Genomic DNA, 11,921 nt, shown 5'->3' with positions numbered 1-11,921 from the left:
GGGAATTTTAAAAGTTTCTTTTTCAGATAGTTTGCTGTTTGAAGTGTCTATAAGGCAGGACTGACACTGACCCTTCATGGTCACTTCAGGGAGAGACAGACAGAAACGAGAAGGAAAATAGAGACTAGAACCATGTATTTAAAGACAAGTAGTCATTAATAATAGAAAGAAAATGGAATCTAATTTGGAATACTTCAAAACCCTGGCTTTCATGTGTCTCTAAATTGGTATTCATCTTGGGGCGCCTGGGTGGCTCGGTCGGTTGAGCGTCCGACTTCGGCTCAGGTCATGATCTCGCCGTCCGTGAGTTCGAGCCCCGCGTCGGGCTCTGTGCTGACAGCTCGGAGCCTGGAGCCTGTTTCAGATTCTGTGTCTCCCTCTCTCTGACCCTCCCCTGTTCATGCTCTGTCTCTCCCTGTCTCAAAAATAAATAAAACGTTAAAAAAAATTTTTTTTAAAAATTGGTATTCATCTTTACATACACTTTCTGTAGACTATGACTATATAGTGTAATAAAATTGATTATTTACATAAGAATTTGTTTGATGTAGACTAAAACTGAAATTGGGCATGCTGCTTTTCCCTTGTGTCTGTAGCAATCAGAACCTCCAGAGGCAACCACAAAGTGTTCCAAACTTAAATAAGAACTCTGCTCTGTGCATGCGTATGTGTGCTTACTGTGCGTGTTTGCTGTGGGAATGAGAGAAGCATGCAGGGAATATTTTAACCTGTAGAAACAAGTTTCCTAGCGTATTCCTAACAAGGCTCTGATGCGGTATTTGTGGAAGATCTAATCCTGACCTCACCAGTACTCACCAGTGTTGACTGATTGAAAGCTTCCTAGGTGCCAGGTACTATATTAAATGTAGAGATATGATATTTAGCAAAACGGAGTTCCTGTCCTCAGAGGTTATATCGTCTGTGCACATCAGAGAGATTTCCAGATGAATGTAGATGTGAATCTATATCCTGGGCCTTCCAGTGCTAACTAACTACTCCACGGTGCAGACTAAATTTAACATTCACTGTTCTGCTCTTCGTGACTGTTTATATGGGTCTATTTTAACGAAAATTATAGACAATAAAACACAGAGGCAGCCCCTCATTTCTTCTGAACAACTCGCCTTTCCTATCAAGGGAGAGTTCATCTGGATTCGTTCCACGGAGAGCTCATTAGTGTTGGCATCTTATTTCTTCTACCAGAAAATAGTGGTTACTATTTTCATTTTATTCCAGGTAGCAGAGTACCAAACTAAAATTGCTAATGCTAAGTTCAGAGAAGTCCTGGGAAGAACTGACTGCAAGAGAACAAGAACAAAGAGGGAAAAGTAGGCAGTTTCATGACCTCTTTCTATTGGACATTGGGGGAGGAAATGCAGAAGAGAGTTGACATTCTGAACCTTTATTGTCAGAACTTTGCTCTAAACTCCAGGAAGCCTTTCTGACTACTCTTAGATCTTGCATTACAGCAGCTGTTCTCGAAGTACGGTCTCTGGACCGGGAAGTCAGCCTCACCTTGGAACTTGTTCAAAATGCAAATTCTCGGGGGCGCCTGGGCGACTCAGTCGGTTCAGCGTCCGACTTCGGCTCAGGTCATGATCTCACGGTTGGTGGGTTCGAGCCCCGCGTCGGGCTCTGTGCTGACAGCTCAGAGCCTGGAGCCTGCTTCAGATTCTGTGTCTCCCTCTCTCTCTCTGCCCCTCCCCCACTCGCGCTCTGTCTCCCTCTGTCTCAAAAATAAATAAACATTTTTTAAAAAATGCAAATTCTCGGGGCACCTAGGTGGCTCAGTTGGTTAAACATCCGACTTCAGCTCAGGTCATGATCTCACGGTTCTTGAGTTTGAGCCCTGCGTCACACTCTATGTTGACAGCTCAGAGCCTGGATGACTGTCTTCAGAGTCTGTCTCCCTCTCTCTCTGTCCCTCCCCTGGTTGTGCTGTCTCTCTCTCTCTCTCTCTCAAAAATAAATAAAATATTAACAAAAAAATGTTAAAAAATGCAAATTCTCAGGCCCCACCAGAGACCAAGGAGTCAGAAACTCTGGGACAGGGTCCCAACAAAAAACATTTTGCCATGTCTCTCTTATTAATAAATCAATTGAGACAGAAGATAGATTCTTCAGGGATTCCTGGATGGCTCAATCAGTAGAGCGTGTGACTCTTGACCTCAGTGTTGTGAATTCCAGCCCCAGGTTGGGTGTGGAGCCTATTTAAAAAAAAATAAAAGGTGGATCCTTCTTCCTGGATCCTAACTTCCTTCTTCCTGAGGTTCGCTATAGGAAAGAGCGAATGGTGCCATTAATCATAAAATTATACCAAGCAAACAGGGAAGGAACATTGAAAGGGTTTGGAGAGCAGAAGCAGAGGGAATTAATTTGGAGGTACTTAAGAGATGCACAAAATGGGGGTGCCTGGGTGGCTTAGTCAGTTAAGCGTCGACTTCGGCCCAGGTCATGGTTTCGGTTTGTGAGTTCGAGCCCCACCTTGCACTCTGTGCTCGCAGCTCGGAGCCTGGAGCCTGCTTCAGATTCTGCGTCTCCCTCTCTCTCTGCTCCTCCCCCGCTCACATTCTGTCTCTCTCTCTCTCCCTCAAAATAAATAAACATTAAAAAAATTTTTTTGATGTCTTTTATATTTATTTGATCCCGTTTCCAGAGATCTTCATTTATTTGGGCAGTTTCTGTCTGGTATCTTATGAGAGGAGTTAGCAAACTTTCTAGAAATGATCAGAGAGTAAATCATGAGGGTTTGCAAGACAAATGGTCTCTTGGAATTCCTCTTGGAATTCCAAGTCTACCATGGTAGCACAGGAGCAAATGAGTGTTACCGTGCTCCAACAAAACTTTATTTACAAAACCTGTGGGGGGCAGGATTTAACCTGCAGGCTATAGTTTGTCACCCCTGTCATATCTGCTGCTGTAAGACTCCCCTTTTTTTTTTTTTCTTTTTTTTTTTTCAACGTTTATTTATTTTGGGGACAGAGAGAGACAGAGCATGAACGGGGGAGGGGCAGAGAGAGAGGGAGACACAGAATCGGAAACAGGCTCCAGGCTCTGAGCCATCAGCCCAGAGCCTGACGCGGGGCTCGAACTCACGGACCGCGAGATCGTGACCTGGCTGAAGTCGGACGCTTAACCCAGGCGCCCCAAGACTCCCTTTAATATTGCCAGTAGCACAGGTCTGGCACGAACCTTTGGTTTCTCTGAAAAAGTCTTTTTTTTCCCCTTCCTTGACAAGATGTTTTTGTTGGCTAACAGAATACTGGATTTTGTGGGTTTTTTTTTTTTTTTTTCCTTTCCTTTCAGTATTTTGAAGACGCCAAGTCATTGTCTTCCGGCTAACATTGCTTCTCATGAAGTTCGCTATAACTCTCACCTTTGCTTTTCTATATATGATGAGTTTTTTATTCCTCTGGCCCTCTTCAAGACTTTTTTTTTTTTTTTCTAAGTTTTTTTTTTTTAATGTTTTTATTTATTTTTGAAGGAGAGAGAGAGAGACAGAACATGAGCGGGGGAGGAGCAGAGAGAGAGGGAAGCCCGGAATCCGAAGCAGGCTCCAGGCTCTGAGCTGTCAGCACAGAGCCCGACGTGGGGCTCGAACTCACAGACCGTGAGATCGTGACCCTAGAAAGGGACACATCTCTTCTCGGGCAGTTTATCACGGCGGATGAAGTCATGCTAGTTAAAAGATGGGGTGGATTTAGGGTTTGCTCTTGCCAAGGTTATTTTCAGTGTACCATAGGCTTTGGACTCCTCTTAGGATGCCTGATGCTTAGGGTCGGGTCTGGGATGCTGGAGACCTCGGTGTTTATTCACCACTTTCTCCTCTCGGCCTTCCCCATACACATTATAGGTGCCACAGAGCTGGTCTCTCTCCATATTTTGCCCCTCTGCCGGTGGTGGACTGCTTCTACTCATTATGTTTTTGCTTCGAGTGCTGGTGACAGGGTTCAGTGGCTCTGTTGATAGGTAGTTGATATGCCTGGGCCCTGGAGGGTGAGAGTTTCTTAGGATTCCTGCCTCTACTCCCAACCAAACTCTCCTTTGTATCTGTGGCAGGTCTTGTGTGGAAAAGATTTTCCTGCTGTTCTTTCAGTCTTAGGAAACTTCTGAGAGCATTGGTATAGACTTCTGGGCTGAGGTCTGTTTCTTTTCCCTCCCTCTGGGGTAGGTTTCTTCTCCTTCTCCTTCTCCTTCTGCTTCTCCTCCTCCTACTCCTTCTTCTTCTTCCTCTATCCATCCCCGGACAACTACGGGTATTTACCTGTGCACCAGAAGGGGCAACGGTATTTACTGCTTCTACCCAGAGGCTTAAGCTTTTCTAAAAGGACTCTGGGCAGCTGGGGCTTTTCCTATGGAATGCATAAATACTGTTCTCTCTGTCTACACTACTAAGGGAAGCTCTTTTCAGTCTTATTCTGTATCCAGTCTTTCTCATGAGCACTTGGTAAAGGTCACGGAAAAGACCGTTGAGGACAGACCTGTAAGTGAATATAAGCCCCCCTTGTGGCACACAGAGCGTCCTTGTAGTTACTCCAGTCCACACTAGACTTTTAGTAAATCATTGAAATTTCAGCTGTGTTCGTACTGGCTTGTGTGAGGGCCCAAACACCTCCCATGTTCTGGCATAGATGAGACCATTCAACACTCAGTTTCCTCTCCGGGGGAGCTGTGCCTCCTTGGATTTCAGGCTACTTAGTTGACCAGCAACCTTGGCTCGGCTCTCACGTTCAACTTTTTGGTTCACGAAAAGTTGGCATCTTGCACTTCATCTGGCCTTTTCTCACTATCAGGTAGGGAAAAATGCTCTTTTCAGGGTTTTTTTTTTTTTTTTTTTTTTACATCCTAAATGGAAATGACACTTCCTACATGTTGTTTTGTACCATATTCCCCCTTCCCTCCCTGCCGTTCAACTAGTACTGCAAACAGTTCCCCTTGTCATGAAAATATTGTTATTTTTTTTTAAGTTTATGTATTTATTTTGAGAGAAACAGAGAGAGTGCGGGTGGGGGAAGGGCAGAGAGAGGGAGAGAGAGAGAGGATCCCAAGGAGGCTCCATGCTGTCAGCACAGAGCCCAGCGCGGGGTTGGAACCCACGAAACCGCGAGATCACGACCAGAGCCAAAACCAAGAGTCGCACACTTAATCGACTGAACCGCCCAGGTGCCCCATGAGAAGATTATTTGTAGCGGCTGTTTATTGTTGTTTTATATTAATCTGGCAATTTTTTCAACCAAATTAAAATGATTGGGCACTGTAATAGACCTAACATTTGATTTTCCCAGCATCTTTACCCCGACATAGCAGTGGAAGAGAACTTCCTTTGGTCAATGCCACATGTCTCTTTGGGGTTGCTTCATCCTGCTGGCCTTTGGGTGGTAAGAAGGACCCAGGTCCTCCCCCTCGTAGTATTCTGGCTACAATGATTGATTCAGAGGTGAGCATGTGAGAGAAGGAGGAACAAAATCCTTCTTCAGAAATTTCCCTAACATAGATGAAAAATTTCTGTCTCTTGGGATCATAGAGCTGGAAGGATTCACAGCTCCCTCTTCTCCACTGCTTGAAGGAAATCCTGTGTGTGGCGGGACTGAAAGATTGGGAGAAGCGAGTCCTGGCAGCATCAGTTCTCTGACTTCGGGCCATAACACGTTCAGTTTCTCTGGTTCCTTCAGTTCTCTGTGTGTGATCCACCCCAGTTACCAAAAATCCTTTTTTGTTTAAGTTGGTTTGATTTGGGTCGTTCAGTGCTCCAGAAAGTATCCCTACTGATCTATGCTGTAGGCGGCATTCAAGTCTTGCCATTTTAGGGGTGGCCGGGTGGCTCAGTAGGTTAAGCATTTGACTTCCGCTCAGGTCATAATCTTGCAGTCCGTGAGTTCAAGCCCCACATTGGGCTCGGCACTGGTGGTGCGGAGTCTGCTTAGGATTTTCTCTCTCTCTCTCTCTCTGTCCCTCCTCTACTTGCGTTCTCTCTCTCAAAATAAATACACTTAAAAAAATTTTTTTTAAAGTCTTGCCATTATAAAGAACACTGTGAAGCAACTTAGTAACTACATCTTTTGCATACATGCCTGCTTTCTTTCCCCATTAAGAAACATTTCCAAAGTAGGAATTGCTGAGTCATAGAACACGCAGATCTGAAAGGCTTTTGATGTGTGTGAAATTGCCTTCAGAAAGGTTGTCCATTTATACTTTTGTAAGGAGTGTATATGTCCCTATTTCCTTACAGTCACGGGAATACTGAGTATTATTATTTTTTTAAATTCCCAAGTAGATAGACTGCTTTTCTATACCTGTGTATAGAACACCCATACCTGTGTTCCCAAATAATGTCTTAATAGGATCATAAAAAAGAGAGCAAAGATCAAACATGGACGGAAATTTGGAATGACACCAGAAAAAAAGGGAGGAGTCCAAAATTTGTTCCAAGAGCATTACCACTATGAATACTCAGCCCTGGGTTTTCCCCCAGAACAGGTATTACGAACTGGCTGAGCCAGTATGAATATTTCAGGGAGAAATAAACTTGAGGAAGTGGCAGAGGTCCTACCCTGGGTTACCACCTTAGCCTGGGGCTCCAGTAGGTTATTGGCTGGAGCATTAATAAAAACTCCACACCCTGTGGGGTTAATATATATGCTATAGCGGGGACCCAGATTTCTGGTTCCTGCTCTTGAGGAGTCTGTCTCACCCGCAAAGATGTGGGCTCAACTCCTTCTAGGAATATTGGCCCTGTCACCAGCCATTGCAGAAAAATCTCTCCCGTAAGTGCTTGGTGTCAGAGGTGATGTAGGGCAGGTGGCTTCTTTGTCTATTTTTCTCAAATGTAAATATGCGGGAGAAGAGATAACTTTTGACTTATTTTAATTTCCTTCTCATCTGTTCCTTCTTTGGTTTCATTTCTCCTTTACCCAGAGAGAAAGGCTGAGGCATCAAAAGGGAGCCTTAGGAAAGATAGTGTTAAAAAAAAAAAAAAAAAAAAAGATAATGTTAAAATACAATAGAGTCCTAATACCCTGTTCTCTGTAATAGAATTAATTTCCTTCTTGGTACCCTAGGCATAGGTTCTCAGTGATGGTCTCCTAGTGATTGTGGGAGGTTTAAGGCTATGCACTGAGTTATTTGTTACTCATCTGTTTCTCCATTATAGAAAATAAGATTCCTAAAGGCAAGGGCTCAGTCTGCTTAATTCACTGCTATATGCTGAGTTCTTAGGAGAGAGCTTAATTTTTCACTGACTGAATATATCATTACTGCCCTGAAACCCTTATATTTCCTTAATAGAAACTACCTGGTGACCTTACCAGCCCAGCTTAACTTCCCCTCTACCCAGAAAGTTTGTCTGGATCTGAGCCCTGGGAACCATGATGTAAAATTCACTATTACTCTGGAGACCAAAGACAAGACCCAGAAGTTGCTAGAAACCTCTGGGTTGAAGAAGAGACACTTCCATTGCACCTCCTTTCTGGTAAGCACAGATTCAACCCTGAATCTGCTCCCTTCCTTTCTTGTCCTTCTTTGGAGACACTTGGCACAATCTGATTGTAAGTACGATTTCTGTTGCCTTACTTTTGCCACGGTCTTTAAACTTATCTCCCCTAAACGTAAACTCGGCTCCTGGCCATAACTCATTCACCATTTCCTTGACCTTGGATTTCTTCCTTTAGTTGTTGAACTCTAACTCAGCTCTTTCCTTCCACCCTCCCACTCTGGGGTTGAGACCAGTTGATTCATCCCCCAACATCCTGCTCCTCCAGAGCCCCCTTCTCTTGTCCAGGTACCACCTCCTGCTGGTGGCACAGAAGAAGTGGCTACAATCTGGGTGTCGGGAACTGGAAATAACATCAATTTTGTGGAGAAGAAAAAGGTTCTGATTCAGAGGCAGAAGGATGGCATCTTTATACAAACTGACAAGCCCATCTACAACCCGGGGCACAAAGGTAAGAGGCATACATAGGGGATTCGACAAAAGACTGGGGAAACCACCGCCCGTATTCCAGAAAGAGGGGCTTTGTGGTTTGGGGGTAGGCCTATGGGGCAGGAGGGAGAAAGTTCTGGAGGGATGAAGCGTGACAAGTGTGGAATGTCTGCTGTGTTACGGAAGCGGAGAAAAGCGGGTGGAGTTGCGTGTGTGTGTGTGTGTGTGTGTGTGTGTGTGTCTGAAACAAAAGTATACATTTTCCGGGAATGGCGTTTGATCAGTGTAGCTGGGCTGCTGTGTCTTATGGTGAGCTGCTTGTCTATGAATAAGAAAGCATCAAAAGCATTTGGCTTAAGCTCCTGATATTTGTACTTAGTGCTTTCTTCCCTAGAAGGGCATTCCAGTATGATGTTTCCAAGTCAGGGGCTTTTATCTGTCTGTCAGTTTAGGTTGTTTGTTGTGTGTGTTTGTTTGTTTGTTTTTTAAAAGTAAACCCTGACCAGGTTTTGCTGACTCAGAAGTGGGGGGGGGGGGAGGAGCGGGGAGTGGAAAGAGTGGAAGAAGGATTGGAGAGGGGGAAATCCCTTTGCCAATGATGCCTATTCTATTCTAGTGCATTTCCGCATCGTCACCCTGAACAGCAGCTTTCTTCCCGTGAATGACAAGGTGAGAATTCAGTTGGGAAGAGGAAAGGGGAGACGGGTAGGGCAGACTGAGATAGAACAGGGAGAAGAAGAGATTGTTCCTAAGAGCGTGATGAGGTGAAGTCCTCTGAGGAGCAGAATGCTTGTGCTAGCCTCAGGGCACAGGTCGAAAGCCTGCCAGTCCCCAGCAGCCTAAAAACAGCCAGAGGTGCCAGTTCTTAAGCTGATAGCTGCGAACATCAGTTAGGTTAATATGCCTGAGACGTGCTTGTATCCACTGCCCGTTTTAAATGTTTTCCATGTTATTTTATTTTTTATTTTTTAAAAATTTTTGAGAGAGAGAGAGCATGCGAGTGCCAGTGGGGGAGAGCGGTGGGGTGGGAGGGGGAGAGAGAGAGAGAGAGAGAGAGGGAGAGACTTCCAAGAATCTCAGGCTCATGACCTGAGCCCAAATCAAGTGATGGATGTTCAATTGACTGAGCCCCCCCAGGAGTCCCTCCACTGTCGTTTTAAGAGTTTCTACAGGGGTGCTGGGTGGCTCGGTAGGTTGAGCGTCTGACTCGATTTCGGCTCAGGTCATGATTCCAGGGTTGTGGGATCGAGCCTCACATCAGGCTCCGTGCTGATGGTGGAGACTGCTTGGGATTCTTTCTCTTTGTCTCTTTCTGCCCGCCACCCCCCCCCCCCCCCACCGCTTGTTCACGTGTGCGCATGCACACTCTCTCTTCCTCTCTCAAATATAAACAAACAAACAAACAAATAAATAACATAGAAGAGTTTTTGAAAACTTCAAGATTTTCTCTCCAGGAGTGATACCACATGACTTTGCAGTTCAAAAATTAGAAATAATTCAGGAGGGGACGCCTGAGTGGCTCAGGCGGTTGAGCATCCGACTGAGGCTCAGGTAGTGATCTCATGGTTCGTGGGTATGAGCCCTACATCGGGCTCTGTGCTGACAGCTCAGAGCCTGGAGCCTCTTCAGATTCTGTGTCTCCCTCTCTCTCTGCCTCTCCCCCGCTTGCGCGCTGTCTCTCTCTGTCTCTGTCAAATAAACACTGGAAAAAAAAAAAAAAGAAATAATTCAGGAGTATTCCTGACAAAAATTAGAAATAAGAATATCCAGTCCCACCATCTTTTTTTTGTTTGTTTGTTTGTTTTACTACAAGGCAAGGTGATTTATAAAGTAGGCAATTCTCCTAAGGCTACATTACATGCCTAAGGTAAAAAAATGTGGTAACACTTGGCAATTACTTAAAGGTTCCTTAAACAACTCAGTCCCTGGAATCATAAGCCTTTTGATAGGTTTGATCTCAATTTAGGGCTTGTGTCATTTTTATATTTCTGAAACACTTACCTCACCTCTCAGACATTTCTGCTGCCTCCTTTGCCCTTCATTCACAGCCCATGATACATGATGTGTCATGAAGCTTTCAAAGATAATCATAGGGCAGCATTATTGTTATTTCCATCTCCCCTTCTCAGAGTTTCTTTCCTCTCCGTGCTGTGAAGCTATGAGCTTTTTTTTTTTTTTTTTAACCATTATCCTCATATTTCTTTTTTTTTTTTTTAATTTTTTTTCAACGTTTATTTATTTTTGGGACAGAGAGAGACAGAGCATGAACGGGGGAGGGGCAGAGAGAGAGGGAGACACAGCATCGGAAACAGGCTCCAGGCTCCGAGCCATCAGCCCAGAGCCTGACGCGGGGCTCGAACTCACGGACCGCGAGATCGTGACCTGGCTGAAGTCGGACGCTCAACCGACTGCGCCACCCAGGCGCCCCTCCTCATATTTCATTTTTAGGCTCTTTTCAGTTTTTTTATTTTTTAATTTTTAATTAAAAAAATTTTTTTTCACTTATATCTAAGTTAGTTAGCATATAGTGCACCAATGATTTCAGGAGTAGATTCCTTTAATGCCCTTTACCCATTGAGACCATCCCCCCACCCACAACCCCTCCAGTAACCGTCTGTTTGTCCTCCATATTTAAGAGTCTCTTCTGTTTTGTCCCCCCTCCCTGTTTTTACATGATTTTTGTTTCCCTTCCCTTGTGTTCATCTGTTTTGTATCTTAAAGTCCTCATATGAGTGAAGCCATATGATATTTGTCCTTCTCTGACTAATTTCCCTTAGCATAATGCCCTCCGGTTCCATCCACGTAGTTGCAAATGGCAAGATTTCATCCTTTTTGATGGCCGAGTAATACTCCCTTATATATATATCCCACATCTTCTTTATCCATTCATCCATCGATGGACATTTGGGCTCTTTCCAGACTTTGGCTATTGTCGATAGTGCTGCTATAAACATGGGGGTGCATGTACCCCTTTGAAACAGCACCCCTGTATCCCTTGGATAAATCCCTAGTAGTACAATTGCTGGGTTGTAGAAGCTATGAGCTTCTTGATGAGTAGCTTCCTCTGCCATTACTTTCTTTCCCAATTTGGAATTCTTTTTAGCTTCTCCTTCCTGTCACCTGTATCCTTTCTGTATCAATCGGGTTTAATATTGACTAGTTATTTCTTTTTTTTTTTTTTATTTATATATGAAATTTATTGTCAAATTGGTTTCCATACAACACCCAGTGCTCATCCCAAAAGGTGCCCTCCTCAATACCCATCACCCACCCTCCCCTCCCTCCCACCCCCCATCAACTCAGTTTGTTCTCAGTTTTTAACAGTCTCTTATGCTTAGCTCTCTCCCACTCTAACCTCTTTTTTTTTTCCTTCCCCTCCCCCATGGGTTTCTGTTAAGTTTCTCAGGATCCACATAAGAGTGAAACCATATGATATCTGTCTTTCTCTGTATGGCTTATTTCACTTAGCATCACACTCTCCAGTTCCATCCATGTTGCTACAAAAGGCCATATTTCATTTTTTCTCATTGCCACGTAGTATTCCATTGTGTATATAAACCACAATTTCTTTATCCATTCATCAGTGGATGGACATTTAGGCTCTTTCCATAATTTGGCTATTGTTGAGAGTGCTGCTATGAACATTGGGGTACAAGTGCCCCTATGCATCAGTACTCCTGTGTCCCTTGGATAAATTCCTAGCAGTGCTATTGCTGGGTCATAGGGTAGGTCTATTTTTAATTTTCTGAGGAACCTCCACACTGCTTTCCAGAGCGGCTGCACCAATTTGCATTCCCACCAACAGTGCAAGAGGGTTCCCGTTTCTCCACATCCTCTCCAGCATCTATAGTCTCCTGATTTGTTCATTTTGGCCACTCTGACTGGCGTGAGGTGATACCTGAGTGTGGTTTTGATTTGTATTTCCCTGATAAGGAGCGACGCTGAACATCTTTTCATGTGCCTGTTGGCCATCCGGATGTCTTCTTTAGAGAAGTGTCTATTC

The 11,921-nt window shown here is 44.3% G+C and overlaps 1 protein-coding gene across 3 annotated transcripts in view; it reads left to right on the top strand.

The window, feature by feature from the left end:
• Positions 1 to 1,238: 1,238 nt before the first annotated feature.
• A2ML1 (alpha-2-macroglobulin like 1) overlaps positions 1,239 to 11,921 on the top strand; it is a 48,665-nt gene continuing 37,982 nt past the window's right edge. For 2 of the 3 annotated variants that reach the window (XM_040462684.1, XM_040462683.1), the window contains exons 1-4: positions 6,660 to 6,764; positions 7,285 to 7,468; positions 7,778 to 7,940; positions 8,535 to 8,587. In XM_040462684.1, coding sequence (XP_040318618.1) covers positions 6,700 to 6,764; positions 7,285 to 7,468; positions 7,778 to 7,940; positions 8,535 to 8,587 — 465 coding nt within the window. In that variant the 5' untranslated portion in view covers positions 6,660 to 6,699. Of the gene's footprint in view, positions 1,329 to 6,659; positions 6,765 to 7,284; positions 7,469 to 7,777; positions 7,941 to 8,534; positions 8,588 to 11,921 lie in introns of those variants that run through there. The other variant, XM_040462685.1, reaches the window with a different exon arrangement.

Source organism: Herpailurus yagouaroundi, unplaced genomic scaffold (genome assembly GCF_014898765.1).
Source record: "Herpailurus yagouaroundi ecotype Mexico unplaced genomic scaffold, PumYag 355, whole genome shotgun sequence".
In the NCBI taxonomy this organism is placed as follows: Eukaryota; Metazoa; Chordata; class Mammalia; order Carnivora; family Felidae; genus Herpailurus; species Herpailurus yagouaroundi.
Note: the sequence above shows the minus strand (reverse complement) of the source record. Positions and strands in the feature narration are given on the sequence as shown.